The sequence below is a fragment of the Chrysemys picta genome, chromosome 5, assembly GCF_011386835.1.
Source record: "Chrysemys picta bellii isolate R12L10 chromosome 5, ASM1138683v2, whole genome shotgun sequence".
Taxonomy (NCBI): domain Eukaryota; kingdom Metazoa; phylum Chordata; order Testudines; family Emydidae; genus Chrysemys; species Chrysemys picta.
In genome coordinates, this window is record NC_088795.1 from 144188456 (window position 1) to 144202287 (window position 13832).

Consider the following 13832-nt stretch of genomic DNA (forward strand, 5'->3'; position numbering starts at 1 on the left):
GACTGGGCAACAAAACGGCAGATGAAATTTAATGTTGATAAATGCAAAGTAATGCACATCGGAAAACATAATCCCAACTATACATATAAAATGATGGGGTCTAAATTAGCTGTTACCACTCAAGAAAGATCTTGGAGTCACTGTGGAGAGTTCTCTGAAAACAGCCACTCAATGTGCAGCGGCAGTCAAAAAAGTGAACAGAATGCTGGGAATAATTAAGAAAGGAATAGACAATAGGTCAGAAAATATCGTGTTGCCTCTATATAAATCCATAGTATGCCCATATCTTGAATACTGTGTGCAGATGTGGTCACCCCATCACAAAAAAAGATATATTGGAATTGGAAAAGGTTCAGAAAAGGGCAACAAAAATGGTTAGGGGTATGGAACAGCTTCTGTATGAGGAGAGATTAATAAGGCTGGGACTTTTCAACTTGGAAAACAGATGGCTAAGGGGAGATATTATTGAGGTCTATAAAATCCTGACTGGTGTAGAGAAAGTATTACTTCTCATAACAGAAGAACAAGGTACACCAAATTAAATTAATAGGCAGCAGGTTTAAAAAAAACAAAAGGAAGTATTTCTTCACAAAACGCACAGTCAACCTGTGGAACTCCTTGCTGGAGGATGCTGTGAAGGCCAAGACCATAACAGGGTTCAAAAAAGAACTAGATAAGTTCATGGAGTATAGGTCCATCAATGGCTATTAGCCAAGATGGGCAGGAATGGTATCTCTAGCCTCAATTTGCCAGAAGCTGGGAATGGGCGACACGGGCTGGATCACTTGATGATTCCCTGTTCTCTTCATTCCCTCTGGAGCACCTGGCACTGGCCACTGTCGGCAGACAGGACACTGGGCTGGATGGACCTTTGGTCTGACCCAGTCTGGCCGTTCTTATGTTCTTATTGTGACAGGCTGGGTCACAGAGACCCCCATTGGGATTGCCACCTGATGTGCTGGGACTACGTCACCTCCTGAACTTACTACCAGAGACTTGGACACTGTCCGTGGCGGAGGCAGTGTACCTGAAATTCCTCTCTGGGCTCCCCTCTGGGGCAGACACTCCTGTGTCCCCCAAAAGGGAAGGGGACCCTGATCCAGCTGTGGGCTCACAGCTACCAGCTATGACAGACCGGTCACTGGACAGCAAAATCCCCCCCCTCACTCAGGTTGGGCTTGCTTCCAGCTATAGAGTCCTTGGGGTCTGTTCCCACTGCAGCAGTCACCAGGACCCCAACTTCTATCTCCAGGATCCATGTCTCTGTGCCCCTCTTCCACTCCATTACAGCCAGTTCGTGCTTCTGGGTCTCTATTTGTGCTTCTCTCTGGGCCTCAACTGCTTTGTCTTTTAAGTCCAGGGTTTGCTGGTGGGCAGCCCTTTGTCTCGCTGCTTCTGTCTCCATGGCAGCCTTTTCCTGGGCAAATTGCGCGTCAATTTCCATTTATCTCCCCTTGAGACTGACACTTGATGGGCTGGGATACCACAGAGAACCCCCTCATGTCAGAACAGGCGCCCCTCCACTCCTGTCAGCACAGACCCAGAGGTTGGGCCACACCCATCTGCAGTTCACTGGAACTGAGATTCACTCAGCCCAGGGGCTTCTCAGTTAACAGGAACTTTCCCAGCGCCCAGTGTTCAGCCTTTCTGGGCAATCTGCAACCTGTGCAGTTCCAGCTTCTTCTCAGCTTCACTCTCACTCATATTGCTTCCTTTTCTGTCCCTATTTCCCTCACCCGAAATACGCAAACAGAAAATAACAAACCAGTAACCAGTTCATCTGCTCTCCGGCCACCACACTTAAAACTCACTTTAAATCACTACCAGTGTCTCAAAGCGATCAGCTGTGCACAGTTCCTGCCGACTACGCCACTGTAACGGGTTCGATCACAGAGACCCCCTTGGCATTGCCACCTGATGTGCTGGGACTGCCTCCGAGCCCGTTTTCCCTGCCAGCTTGGGACTTCAGTACCCTGCCTGCTGGAGCCAGACACGCTAGCCTGCGGCAAACACAGACCCAAGTCTGAACCACGTCCCCCACAAGCTGCAGGCTTAACTGAAAACAGCTTAAGAAGTGCTCCTGTCTCCAGCACCCAGACATCCAGCTCCCAATGGGGTCCAAACCCCAAATAAATCCATTTCACCCTGTATAAAGCTTATACAGGGTAAACCCATAAATTGTCCGCCCTCTATAACACCAATAGAGAGATATGCACAGCTGTTTGCTCCCCCAGGTATTAATACTTGCTCTGTGTTAATTAATAAGCAATAAGTGATTTTATTAAATATAAAAAGTAGGATTTAAGTGGTTCCAAGTAATAACAGACAGAACAAAGTAAATTACCAAGCAAAATAAAACAAAAACATGCAAGTCTAAGCCTAATACGTTAAGAAACTGATTACAGATGAAATGTCACCCTCAGAGATGTTCCAATAAGCTTCTACCACAGACCAGACTCCTTCCTAGTCTGGGCCCAATCCTTTCCCTTGGTACAGTCCTTGTTCCAGCTCAGGTGGTAGCCCCCTTTGTTCTGTTCCACCCCCTTATATGGCTTTGGCCCAAGGCGGGAATCTTTTGTCTCTTTGGGTCCCCACTCCTCCTTCTAAATGGAAAAGTACCAGGTTTAAGATGGATTTCAGTACCAGGTGACATGGTCACATGTCCTGTGAGACCCCAAGCCTTCATTCTTCCCGACCTGTCTCACAGGACGGCCTGCAAGTAAACAGAGCCTCTACAGTCAATTGTCCTGGTTGACGGGAGCCATCAAGATTCCAAACCACCGTTAATGGCCCACATTTTGCATAACTACAATAGGACCAAAGAATTATAGTTTATACTCCTAGTTTCAGATACAAGAATGATACAGTCATACAAATAGGATGAACACACTCAGTAGATTATAAGCTTTGTAATGGTACCTTACCAGAGACCTTTTGCATGAAGCATATTCCAGTTACATCATATTCACACTCATTAGTAACGTCACACTTATGTTCTATACTAAAGGGTGGGAGGTGCCCAGACACCAGCGCGATGGGGACCAGCTGAGGTTCCTAGACAGGGCCAGCCGCAAACCTCGCGGGAGGAGGAAGGAGGCAACGCCAGCACCCCGCAGGGGCTGCCAAGGGAGGGCAAAGGGGCTGGGATGGGGGGGCAGGGACTGAGATGGGAACAGCCCAACCACACCCTGGCTTTGAACCCTGCCTGCCTTTAGGGGGCTGGGGCTGGGAGGCCACCATGGGCCAGCACCTCATCCAGTGGAAGGAGGGGGGAGGGGTGCACACGCCAGCTTCATGGTTTGCCCCCGGGTTTCAAGTCCCTCCTTTGCTCCCCGCTGAGCCAGCCGTGGCGGGCGTAGCCCCTCGACTCCTGCGCCCGTAGCCAGCCCCCCAGCCGCTCTCCTGAGCTCCGGGCGGGGGTGTCTGCAGGATCAGAGTGTGCTGCTGTAACGCCGGGGCATGTTTACAACGGTTAAACCGGTTGGGTGCCTAACTCCCATTGACCTCGATGGGACGCACGGGGGTAAAGCAGAGCCACCGCGCTCCCGGGCTCGTCTGGGCCCAGCTCGTTGGTGTATCAGCAGCCACCCGGCGCCCCTGCAGCCCCCTGCCCCTGTGCATGCTGCCCGGAGGTGGGTGAAGTGACAGGACGTACCCTGCCCCCGGGGTCCCTGGAGCCGTCTGATTCGGCCCGTGGAATCCAATTCAACCCCTGCTTTCACACCATTCGCTTCAGCAAGCCTCGGGCATCGTGGGGGCGCAGGGGCTCGTTCTGGTCAGAATTTCAGGGGCACAGGGATGGATCTGGGCATAGCTTGCCCAGCCTTGCCGAGCCAGTGTGCAACCCGTAAATCACCGGGCAGGCATTGGCAGAGCTGGGGGGGAGCCCAGGGCTGGGCTAGCAGGGGCTGTGGGTCGGACTTGAAGGGCAATGGCAGAGCTTTGGGGGCAGGGCTGGGCTAGCAGGGGCTGCGAATTGGGATTGAGGGGCACCAGCAGAGCTGTGGGAGCTGGGCACACAGCGCCCGCACAGCGCTGGGGTTTCCACCTGTTCCGTTTGTGTAGGAGCCAGGCTCTGTCCCCTCGGGCGGCAGAATGGGCGGGGAACCGACGTCCCGCAGCAGGTCAGGGGCAGAGCTGGGGTAGCCCCGGTCTCCTGCATGCTAGCCCACTGCCCCAGCCACTAGCCCACACAGCCTGGCTTCTGGCTGTTAGCTGCTGCGTGAAGTGGCCGAGGCCTGACCCCCAGGGAATGTGCCTCGGCCGCTGGCGGGGGGGTCGTGCTGTGATCCCCTTACAGAGATGGGGACTCCCAGCCACAGAGCAGCTCGTTTGGTGCCATGCAAAGGCGACGAGACGCAGCTGTAATCTGCTTCCACGCCCAGGAACCAGCTTGAGCTTCCGCCAGCGAGGAGGGAAGCAGTTAGAGGGGGGGGCTCTGGAGTGCGTGGGGGGGGGGAGCAGCTTATTGCTGGAGTGCGGCTGTCGGGGGAAAGCTGAACTGTTGCAAAGACCCCGTCCTGTCCCCCCAGGCAGAGCTGCCTGCGTCAGGCTCTCTCTAAAGCCTGCTTTCCCTTTAAGCAGCCTGGGCCCTGCCAGCTGGCTGGATTCCCGGGGAGGGCGGCTACATCCCGGCTCTGGGCAGCTAGCGGTTGTATCACCGCTGCTCTGGAGCTCCTGGCTGGAAGTGGGGGGCTTTCCCTCCGGCTGGGAGGCCCCTGGCTGGGTCTGTGCACAGGTGAGTCCTGCAGGCGGGAGAGGGGGTTGGGGGCACTGCAGAGTGTCGCTGCAGCCTGGGGGTTTGTACGGCCACAGAACAATGGCTGGCCTGGGGGGCCCTGTGCCATGGTGCTAAGGGGCTGCTCGGGAGAGGAACAGGCTTTGCTCTTGGCTGCAGCTGGGACCGTTTCCTTCTCAGCTGCAAAAGCAGGAACTGAAACCGCTTCCAAGGCCCTGAGCTGGCCAGCCCGCAGTGCCCATGCAGGCGCCGTGGAGGTGGGGGCTGTTCCTGGGGACTGGCTGGCCAAGCCGCGGCTACACTGAGCTTTGGAGCCCAGGGTGTTCTGAGAGCAGGGGAGAGAACCCAGGCGTCCTGCCCAGCCAGGCAGCAGAACAGGTGTGAGCGGGTGAGCACTGACTGCTGCGCTCCCTCTGCAGAGCTTCCCGCAGTGCCTGGGTGTGTAAGGGCCAGGCCGAACCGAGGGGATCCGGCGCACGTCAGGGCCTCCCCTGTGCCGGGCATGGAGCATTTCCCCGAGAGCAGCCGTCACTCACCATGCCCCAGAGCAGGCGAGCTTCTGAGCAGCACGAGGGGCCTGTGGTTAGAGCCTGCAGCTGGGAGTCAGGCCGTCCGGGGTCTCCCCAGGGAAGTGTTAGATCCACAGAGCTTCGCACCAAAGTGTGCAAGGCCAGGTGTGCAAAGGGAGGCACTGAGCAGCCTGCCCCCGTCACCAGCAGTGCCAGGCTCCCGGGTCAGTGCCTAGGGTTACCCTTCGTCCGGATTCCCCCAGACATGTCCGGCTTTTTGAGCTAAAAATAGCGTCCAGGGGGGGACTTGTAAATGTCCGGACTTCTCCCCCCCATGCAGAGCGCACGCGGCTAACAGGGCAGCCAGCCAGATGGTGCCACTTACATGGGGCTCTGACAGCCAGAGAGACCCCTCCTCCCCCCTGCAGCAGAGATCACTCCCTCCCTCCCTCCCTCCCTGCATTCGCAGATCGCCTCCGGCAGTCTGGAGCTCCTCCCGCTCCCCAGTGTGCCGGGACGAACGGCTCAGGCCGTTCCTGAGCAAGCTCACCGAGACGTTAGGCGAAGGCCAACAACAAGGGGGCCAAGGGGTCGGAGAAGGGGCAGGAAGGTTCTGGAGGGGACAGTCAAGAGACGGGGAGGGGGTCGGGAGTTCGGGGGGGGCTTTCTGGGGGAGGGTGGATAAGGTTTTGGGCAGTCAGGGTACAGGTAGGGGGTATGGTCCTGGGGGGCAGTTGGGGGGGGTCTTAGGAGGGGGCAGTCAGGGGACAAGGAACAGGGAGGCTTAGGTAGGGGGTGGGGTTCTGGAGGGCAGTTAGGAGCAGGGGTCCCAAGAGAGGGCAGTCAGGGGACAAGGGGGGGGGTTGGGAGTTCTGGGGGCAGGGCTGTCAGGGGGCAGGGGTGGGGAGAGGGATTGGAGCAGTCAGGGGACAGGGAGCAGAGGGGTTTAGATGGGTCGGGAGTTCTGGGGGCGGGGGGCTATCAGGAGGTGGAGAATGGTTGGATGGGGCGTGGGAGTCCCAGGGGTTTGTGTGGGGGTGGGGGTGTGGATGAGGGTTGGGGCAGTCAGGGGACAGGTAGGGGGCCAGTTAGGATGGGGGGAGGGTCTCAGGAGGGGGCAGTCAGGGGACAAGGAACGGGGGGAGGGTTGGGGGTCCTGAGGGGGGGAAGTAGGAGGGATAGGGGCGGGGCTAGGGCAGGATGGGGAGGGGCTAGGGCAGGACAGGAGCGGGGCTCCTCCCGTCCTCTTTTTTGCTTGCTGAAATATGGTAACCCTAGTCAGTGCCCAACCCACCACCCGGCAGCTGCCTGGGATGGCTGCTGGCCTCCTGCGGGGGCTGGGTTCGGCTCACGTACGCCCACGACAAGGCCGGGGAGAATTTCCTTAATGTTTTTCTGTTCGTTGTGATCACTGGCTGGGGGGAGACAAATCAAACCACCCAATGAACGCTCCAGGGGGCCTGGCGAAGTGGCCATGCAGGGGGTTTATGGCCATTCCTGCCTTAAAACAATCCCCGAGCTGTGTGCCTGCACCGGGGCTCCCACCCCTTCCCTCCCACCCCTTCGTTCCTCTCTATCCAGCTGACATCTGCCCCCTCTGGGGTCTCCCAACCCCTCCTGCTACCCAGGGTTCCCCTCCCATCCCAGGGCTGGGCCCCCTGCCCTGCTCCTTGCTGGGGAAGGTGAAAGAGCAGAGGAGGAATAGGGAATCCAGGAAGTGCCCCATGGAGTCGAGGAGCTTCCTGTGGGATTGGTCCCAGCTGATGGTTATTGTCCTTTGTCCCCAGCGGTGTGGGGCAAAGTCCCTGGATACAGAGCAGCTCTCTTCTCCCACAAGTCCAGGAAGCCTCTTCTGCTCCCGAGCGTGGAATCTCCGGGGACTTGGGATCTAGGGATCTGCTCCCAACACTCCTGCAAGGTCAGCAGGTCTTCCTGAGCAGCGCTGCACCCCCGCTGGGTAGGTACCGCGCTGGGCAAGGGGACGAGGGTGACGGGATCACTGCAGTGCGAGCTGCTCTGGGTGTGGATCTGGGGGAGGGGGAGAGGCTGATCCACAGACACCCGCCTTCCCCTTCCAGACGGGATCGCAGCCCATTAGTCTGGGGAGCTGCTGGGAGCGTGGGGCACGGACAGGGCCGTCCTTAGGATTTATGGTGCCCTAGGCGGGATTATTAAACTGGTGCCCTTATGCCTGACTTGCTCTTAGCAGCACAAATATAAGCTGACAGTATTGGAAAACTTGCCACATGCACTTTATTAAAAACAGTTTAACTTAATGAAGCACACTGTAATGCTGGTGGACTAGCACTAAAGAAGTAGCGCTATAGAAAAAAATCTGATTTATTGACAGAATGAAGCAAATAATATAATATAGTCGTGAGTCTGTGACTTCGAGCTAGTGTGAGGACACCTCCCAAGGCGCTCCGCCCTGACTGAGACACGGTAGAGTTGGAAACCCAGGTCATTTTTACAAAGCCACTTTTTAGTTTTAAATGTATAGTGGGCATCAGTCTTAATGTTAGTTACAACTCTCTATCAACCTTCTACTGTAAATAGATCAATGGCATTATCCAGTTTAATAAGCTGGGTTTCCGAGCAGTGGGGAAATAGAACCCTAGTTTTACTCCTAGGTACAGCACAAAGAATGAAGTCAGCACAGAATCATCTCCTCTAGATTACGGTAGCACAGAAATGGTACACAAGTCCTGTTGTGCCTCATTTTTGTTTGGAAAGACATTAGCAATAGCAGCACATTTTGGGCACTGCCAGAAATACAGGATAAATCACTGCCTCTAAAGTTCCATCACAAACGGACATTTTCACAGCTCCAGCGTGATCTGCTGCACAGATTCTTCACAAGGAAGTGTCCCTGGCCTTTTAAACTCGTATTAACCATGTATTTACTTTATGAAAGTTGGACAAAACATTGTGAAAACGTAAGACATTGGCTGCCCAGCCTCTGGCAGGGCCGGCTCCAGGGTTTCGGCCGCCCCAAGCAGCCAAAAAAAAAAAAGCCGCGATCACAATCACGATCTGCGGCGGCAATTCGGCGGGAGGTCCTTCGCTCCCAGGCGGAGTGAGGGACCGTCCGCTGAATTGCCACCGAATACCTGGACCTGCCGCCCCGCTCCGGAGCGGCCGCCCCAAGCACCTGTTTGAGAAGCTGGTGCCTGGAGCCGGCCCTGACCTCTGGGCTGGCAAAAGCTATACTGACTCACTGGGGAAAAAAGCAAGAGAATCTTAGTACAACAGATGGTCGCTCTATACACGAGTAAGGAGACGAGCATGTTACAGGTGTTGGAGGCTCTATTCAGCAGTACCAGGGCTATAGGAAAGCCAGTCAACATTTTTTGTTTCTCTGATGAAAACTGGCTCACTCCCTGCCCCAAACCTGTCACAAATAATTGTCAACAACTTCATTTTCTGTTTTTGGCTAAGATATTGATTTTTTTTTTTAATATTGAAATTGGATTCAGGATTGTTAGCAAGCATTTTTGGCAAACAAAGTTGTTAAATGACAATCTAAATGGCAACACAATACTGCTTTCATGCTTGGCTCACCCCCAGCCTGCTGGTCCAACAGCTGCAGTAGAGGAGGAGATCGGTGGAAAACTGCAGGACCCCAAAATCCACCTCTTGGGGTGCAGAGTGGCAACAGCAGCAGCAAACCCTCAGGTCCAATCACACGCCAATGGGCACCACTGCCAGCCCCACGGACCATGGTGAAGTTAGCCCAGCATCTGATCTCAGGGACAGGGCACCCATGGAGCCACAGCAGCGCGTCCTGCCCTGCGCAGCTCCCCCCGGATGAGATGGATCGCTGCCAGCCCGGGGCAGAGACGCGCTCCCCAGCTACGGTGACCAGATGTCCTGATTTTTTAGGGCCAGTCACGATATTTGGGGCTTTGTCTTATAGAGGCACCAATTAACCCCCACCTAGGGTGACCAGACAGCAAGTGTGAAAAATCAGGACAGGGGGTGGAGGGTTAAGAGCCTGTATAAGAAAAAAAAACAACCAAAATTGGGACTGTCCCTATAAAAGTGGGACATCTGGTCACCCTACCCCAACCCCCTGTCCTGATTTTTCACACTGGTCACCCTTTCCCCAGCCCAGCAGCTGTGCGTGACATTCCAACCCTGGCTAGGTGCCGAGGAAGTGAGTTAGTTTCACTTTCATTCCTCAGAGTCAGCACGCAACGCCCCACCCCTCCCCACTTTCCCTAGCGCCTCACCCATCCCAGCCCTGCCGGAAGGGAGGAGGGAGAGAGGGCTGCTCCGTGGGGGGGAGGGGAAAAGGGGTGGTGCTCCGTGGGGGGGGGGGGGAAGAATGGACGTTATGGGGAGGGGGCCAACAAAGGACACTGCCAGAGCCACCCAGTCTGCCTCACCTCACGCCAGGGGAGAGAGTCACAGTCACAGGTGAGTTCCTTCCCCACCCCCCCCCCCAGAGACCCCAGCAGCTAATCCTCCCCCCCCCCCCCCGCCCCACCAGACTGTGCTGCAGGCATTCGGCTCTCTCTAGGACCCAGCGCAGCTCTTACATGCTCCACCGCTTGCCCTCTGTCTGGCAGAGCGTGTGGTGCCCCTGGACGAGCGGTGCCCTACGCCACTGCCTATTCCGCCTATGGCTAAGGACGGCCCTGGGCATGGAACCTCCACGGCCAGCCTGTCACCAGCTAGGGCTGGCGTTTAAAGGGGCAGCGTCCACCTAGTGAAGCCCCCTGTCCTGCCCCCCCAGCCCCTTGATCCTGAGCCCCTACGAGAGATCGTCTCCCTCCGCCCCCCACCCGTTCCTGGTGCTCCTCTCGCAGGGCAGGGCTGATGGGTGGGTGCTGAGGTAGCTGGGAGTGGGGGTGATGAGATGGCAGGGCGGTGGGTGGAGGCGTGGCAGGTGTTTGCCAGGAGTCAGTGAGGGTGGCGTGGAGCCCAGTGCAGTGAGAAGCGAGGGGAACTGCGGGAAGTGGCTAGTGGATCAGCAGTGTCCCAACCCACTCCCCTGGTTTAATCTCTGTCTGCCCTAGGGTGCCTGGGCTGCGCGGCCCCATGGCCCCGTACCGCATCCGGCAGTACGAGGACGGTGACTACGAGGCCGTGCGCACCATGTTCGGACGTGGGATTAAGGAGCACGCTCCTGCTGGCTACATCCACGTGTTGAAGCATCCCCAGACCCAGCTGCTCTTCCTGGGCCTGTTCCTGGTGGTGCTTGCGGCCTCCGGGTCCCTCCTGGTCTCCCTCCTGGCTCTCCTGCTCGCTCTCACCGGTGGCTGGTTTTTCATCCGGTCTCTCTGGACCGATTACGTCCAGCAGTCTCTTCGCAATGACCTACTGGACATCCGGAGAACCTACCTGGAGGCAGCAGACTCTTGTCTCTGGGTGGCAGAGGCTGAGGGGGCGGTGGTGGGCATGGTGGGGGCCGTCCTACCCAAGGACTCCTCAGAAAGGGGGCATGCCCTGGAACTGAAGCGTATGTCTGTGGGGAGGGAGCACCGGGGACGGGGCATCGCCAGGGCGCTCTGCAGGACGGTCATCCGCTTCGCCCAGGAACGCGGGTACAGTGCGGTCGTGCTGTCCACCTCCATGGTTCAGTACTCGGCCCAGCAGCTGTACGAGAGCATGGGCTTCCGGAGGGTCTCACAGAGGTCCCCATCGCGCCTCGCCAGCTTCCTGCAGTTCTCCGTCTTCTATTACCGATACGAGATTCCAGGGTCTCGCTGAAGGCTCAGGGGGGGCCGATTCTTCGCCTGCCTGCTCAGCCGCTGGGAGCTTTGCCTGGCTTGTTAATTAACTCCCAGCAAGTTGCTACTTTTTTACCTTTTCGGTTAAAAAATAAACTGAGCTTGGAGGAAAAGTCTCACGTGCGTGACACTGTTCTTGTGCTGGCTTGGGATTATTGTTCCCCCAGGGGCTCCCCCTTCCCCGCAGCCACTTGGGTCCCCTGGATCTGAACTTCACCCCTGGAGCTGAGCCGGCCGGGATCAGACTCACCCCCATTTGCTCAGTGGTTCTAGATGATCCCTGACCCCTAAAGAACCAGGTGACCCTGGCAAGGAAACCTCCGTGAAGGTTCATTTGAATTTTCACCCACTCTTCTTTGACAGGTTCGTGTCTCATTCCTGTCACCCACAGAAATGTCCAATCCTTGGATCTTGCCAATTTTTTCATCCCCCACAACATCCAGTAGCAGTGAGTTCCACAGGCTGGCTATGTGTTGTGTGGAAAAGGCAATTCCTTTGCTAGGTTTATAATGTCCCACCCTTCCCGTTCGTTGGCTGTCCCCTTGTTGGTGTATCCTGAGACAAGGAGAACAGAAGCGCTGGATCTTCGTTCTGTAGCCCATTCGTTCTTTTATTCATGTTGAGCGCGTCACCTTAGAAAGGAGACGGATAAGAGTGAACAAGCCCAGGCTCATTGATCTCTTCATGGGAGAGTTTTTTCCAGGCCCTTGTTGGTCCCCGTTGCCCTCCTCTGAACCCGCTAGTTGTGCAATGTCCTTTCGGAGCCGGACCCTATCCAGATCGACCTCTCTTTGCTGGCCCGGGTGGGCCGGGCACGTGGCAGCCCTGGGTGCACATGCTCACTTGCTCTTGCTCCTCACAGCCCAGAGTCCTCAACACCTCCCCGACAGCCCCGCTCGCTCACCCGTGTCCAGGCAGTGCGAGGTGTCTCGATTGCAGCAGCAGCCGTGGCAGGAGACGAGCGAGGGTGCAAACGCCCCACTTGGCTGGAGCACACAGCTCTGTCTGGGGGTTCGTGTCCTCGGCGCTAAGGGCACAGCTGGGCGGCTGGTTCCCAGGGCAGTCGACGGAGACGTGCTCACTCTGATTTGAGCTGACGGGCTAAAAGTAGCCGTGTGGCTGCAGTAGCTCAGGCTAGCCGGCTGGGTACATACCCAGGGGAGGGCAGCTGAGACTGGACGTGGGCGGCTAGCCGGAGCTACGGGTCTCCCAGAGCAGCGTGACCCCAATGGCCTGGTGTGCCAGTGCCATGCAGCACCCCAGAGCCCCAGCCCCACAGCACACAGGGGCTGGACGTGCCAATCCGTTGGGGTCCTTGGCTGGGTGGTGCCGCCCAGGGGGAAAGCCCTGCACTGTTGTCAACAGCCAGCAGCCGGGATTCTGCAGCATCAGCTGCTCCCCAGCAATTCCCAGGGCAGGGACTCCTGCAGCCGCTGAGCCGGGCCCCAGGGGCTGGTGGAGAGCAGGCCCCGCAGCGGGAGGAATGCCTGGTTTTAATCCTGCCCAGTGCAAGGCTGGGCGGTGCAATGGTTAGGGCGCTAGCTTCGGACTGGGGCGACGCCAGTGCTATGCCCTGCTCCGCCACAGCCTGCCTGGGTGCCCTTGGGACAGTCACTTAGCTGCCCTGTGTCTTAGTCCCTGACTGTGCTGAGGCGAGCAGCCCTGCCTTGCCTACGGCGGGGTGTGAGAACAGAGCTTGTTTTACTAAAGGGAAATCATGCCTCACCAATCTACTAGAATTTTTTGAGGGGGTCAACAAACATGTGGACCAAGGGGATCCAGTGGATATTGTGTACTTAGATTTTCAGAAGGCCTTTGACAAGGTCCCTCACCAAAGGCTCTTATGCAAAGTAACCTGCACCGGGATAAGAGGGAAGGTCCTCTCACGGATCGGTAACTGGTTAAAAGATAGGAAACAAAGGGTAGGAATAAATGGTCAGTTTTCAGAACGGAGAGCGGTAAATAGTGGTGTCCTCCAGGGGTCTGTACTGGGCCCAGTCCTATGCAACATATTTATAAATGATCTGGAAAAAGGGGTAAACAGTGAGGTGGCAAAATTTGCAGATAATACAAAATGCCTAGAGTGGTAGCCGTGTTCGCCTGTATCAGCAAAAACCACGAGGAGTCCTTGCGGCACCTTAGAGACTAACAAACTTATTTGGGCATAAGCTTTAGTGGGCTAGAACCCACTTCATCAGATGCATGCAGTGGAAAATGGCCTAACCCCCTGCCTCCTCCAGCCCCCAGCACTGGGGCTGCTGCTGGGAATGGGAAGAATCCAGAACGACAACGACGGCATTAGCACTGCCAGAGGCGCTGCCCAGGCCGGGGAGGAGAGAAGCCAAGAGCCCAAGGAACCAGGACCCCCCTTTCCTGGGATATCCTATTTCTCCTACTAGCTCAGCAGCGGAGCCCTCTCCTCCCGGTGATGCTGCACCAGCCCGGTCCAGCCCCCCCTTCCCCAGGCCTCGGAAGCTGCCACCTGGCACCAGAAGCCAGGCCCAGGCCGAGCGCCCGTCTCCTCGGGCCCAGCTCCGCTGGCAGGTACAACGGGTGGCGTGTTGGGCCCTATTGACACGGGGCCGTGGTGCTGGTCCATATCTGGCTGCCGGTCAGTGGGCAGGACACTGGGTCGGGGCTGTTTGCATTAGCGACGCTCCAGGGGCTGGGCACAGAGCGCCCGCAGTGCGCTGGGGTTCCCACCCGCTCCGTCTGTGTAGGAGCCAGGCTGGGCTGCCTGCCAGTGACCGAGCCTCTGTCCCCTCGGGCGGCAGAATGGGCGGGGGGGGCGGGGGGATGGGGGACCCGCCAGGGAGGTGATTGCATCTGTTTGGATTAATCAGCTAAGCT

General features: G+C 57.0%; 1 protein-coding gene across 6 annotated transcripts; it reads left to right on the forward strand.

The window, feature by feature from the left end:
• The first annotated feature begins 4426 nt into the window (after window positions 1–4426).
• On the forward strand, window positions 4427–11098 carry LOC101953511 (putative N-acetyltransferase 8B). Of its 6 annotated transcripts, XM_065598440.1 has the most exons (5): window positions 4427–4738; window positions 7035–7204; window positions 7598–7707; window positions 8815–9104; window positions 10269–11098. In XM_065598440.1, exons 4-5 carry the CDS (start codon window positions 9055–9057, stop codon window positions 10960–10962), a joined length of 744 nt encoding a protein of 247 aa, XP_065454512.1. In that variant the 5' UTR covers window positions 4427–4738; window positions 7035–7204; window positions 7598–7707; window positions 8815–9054; the 3' UTR covers window positions 10963–11098. The 6 variants fall into 6 exon arrangements, with proteins under 6 accessions (XP_065454512.1, XP_065454514.1, XP_065454510.1 ...); XM_065598442.1 differs by lacking the exon at window positions 8815–9104; XM_065598438.1 differs by lacking the exon at window positions 7598–7707 and having other exon boundaries at window positions 8815–9666.
• Window positions 11099–13832: the final 2734 nt, after the last annotated feature.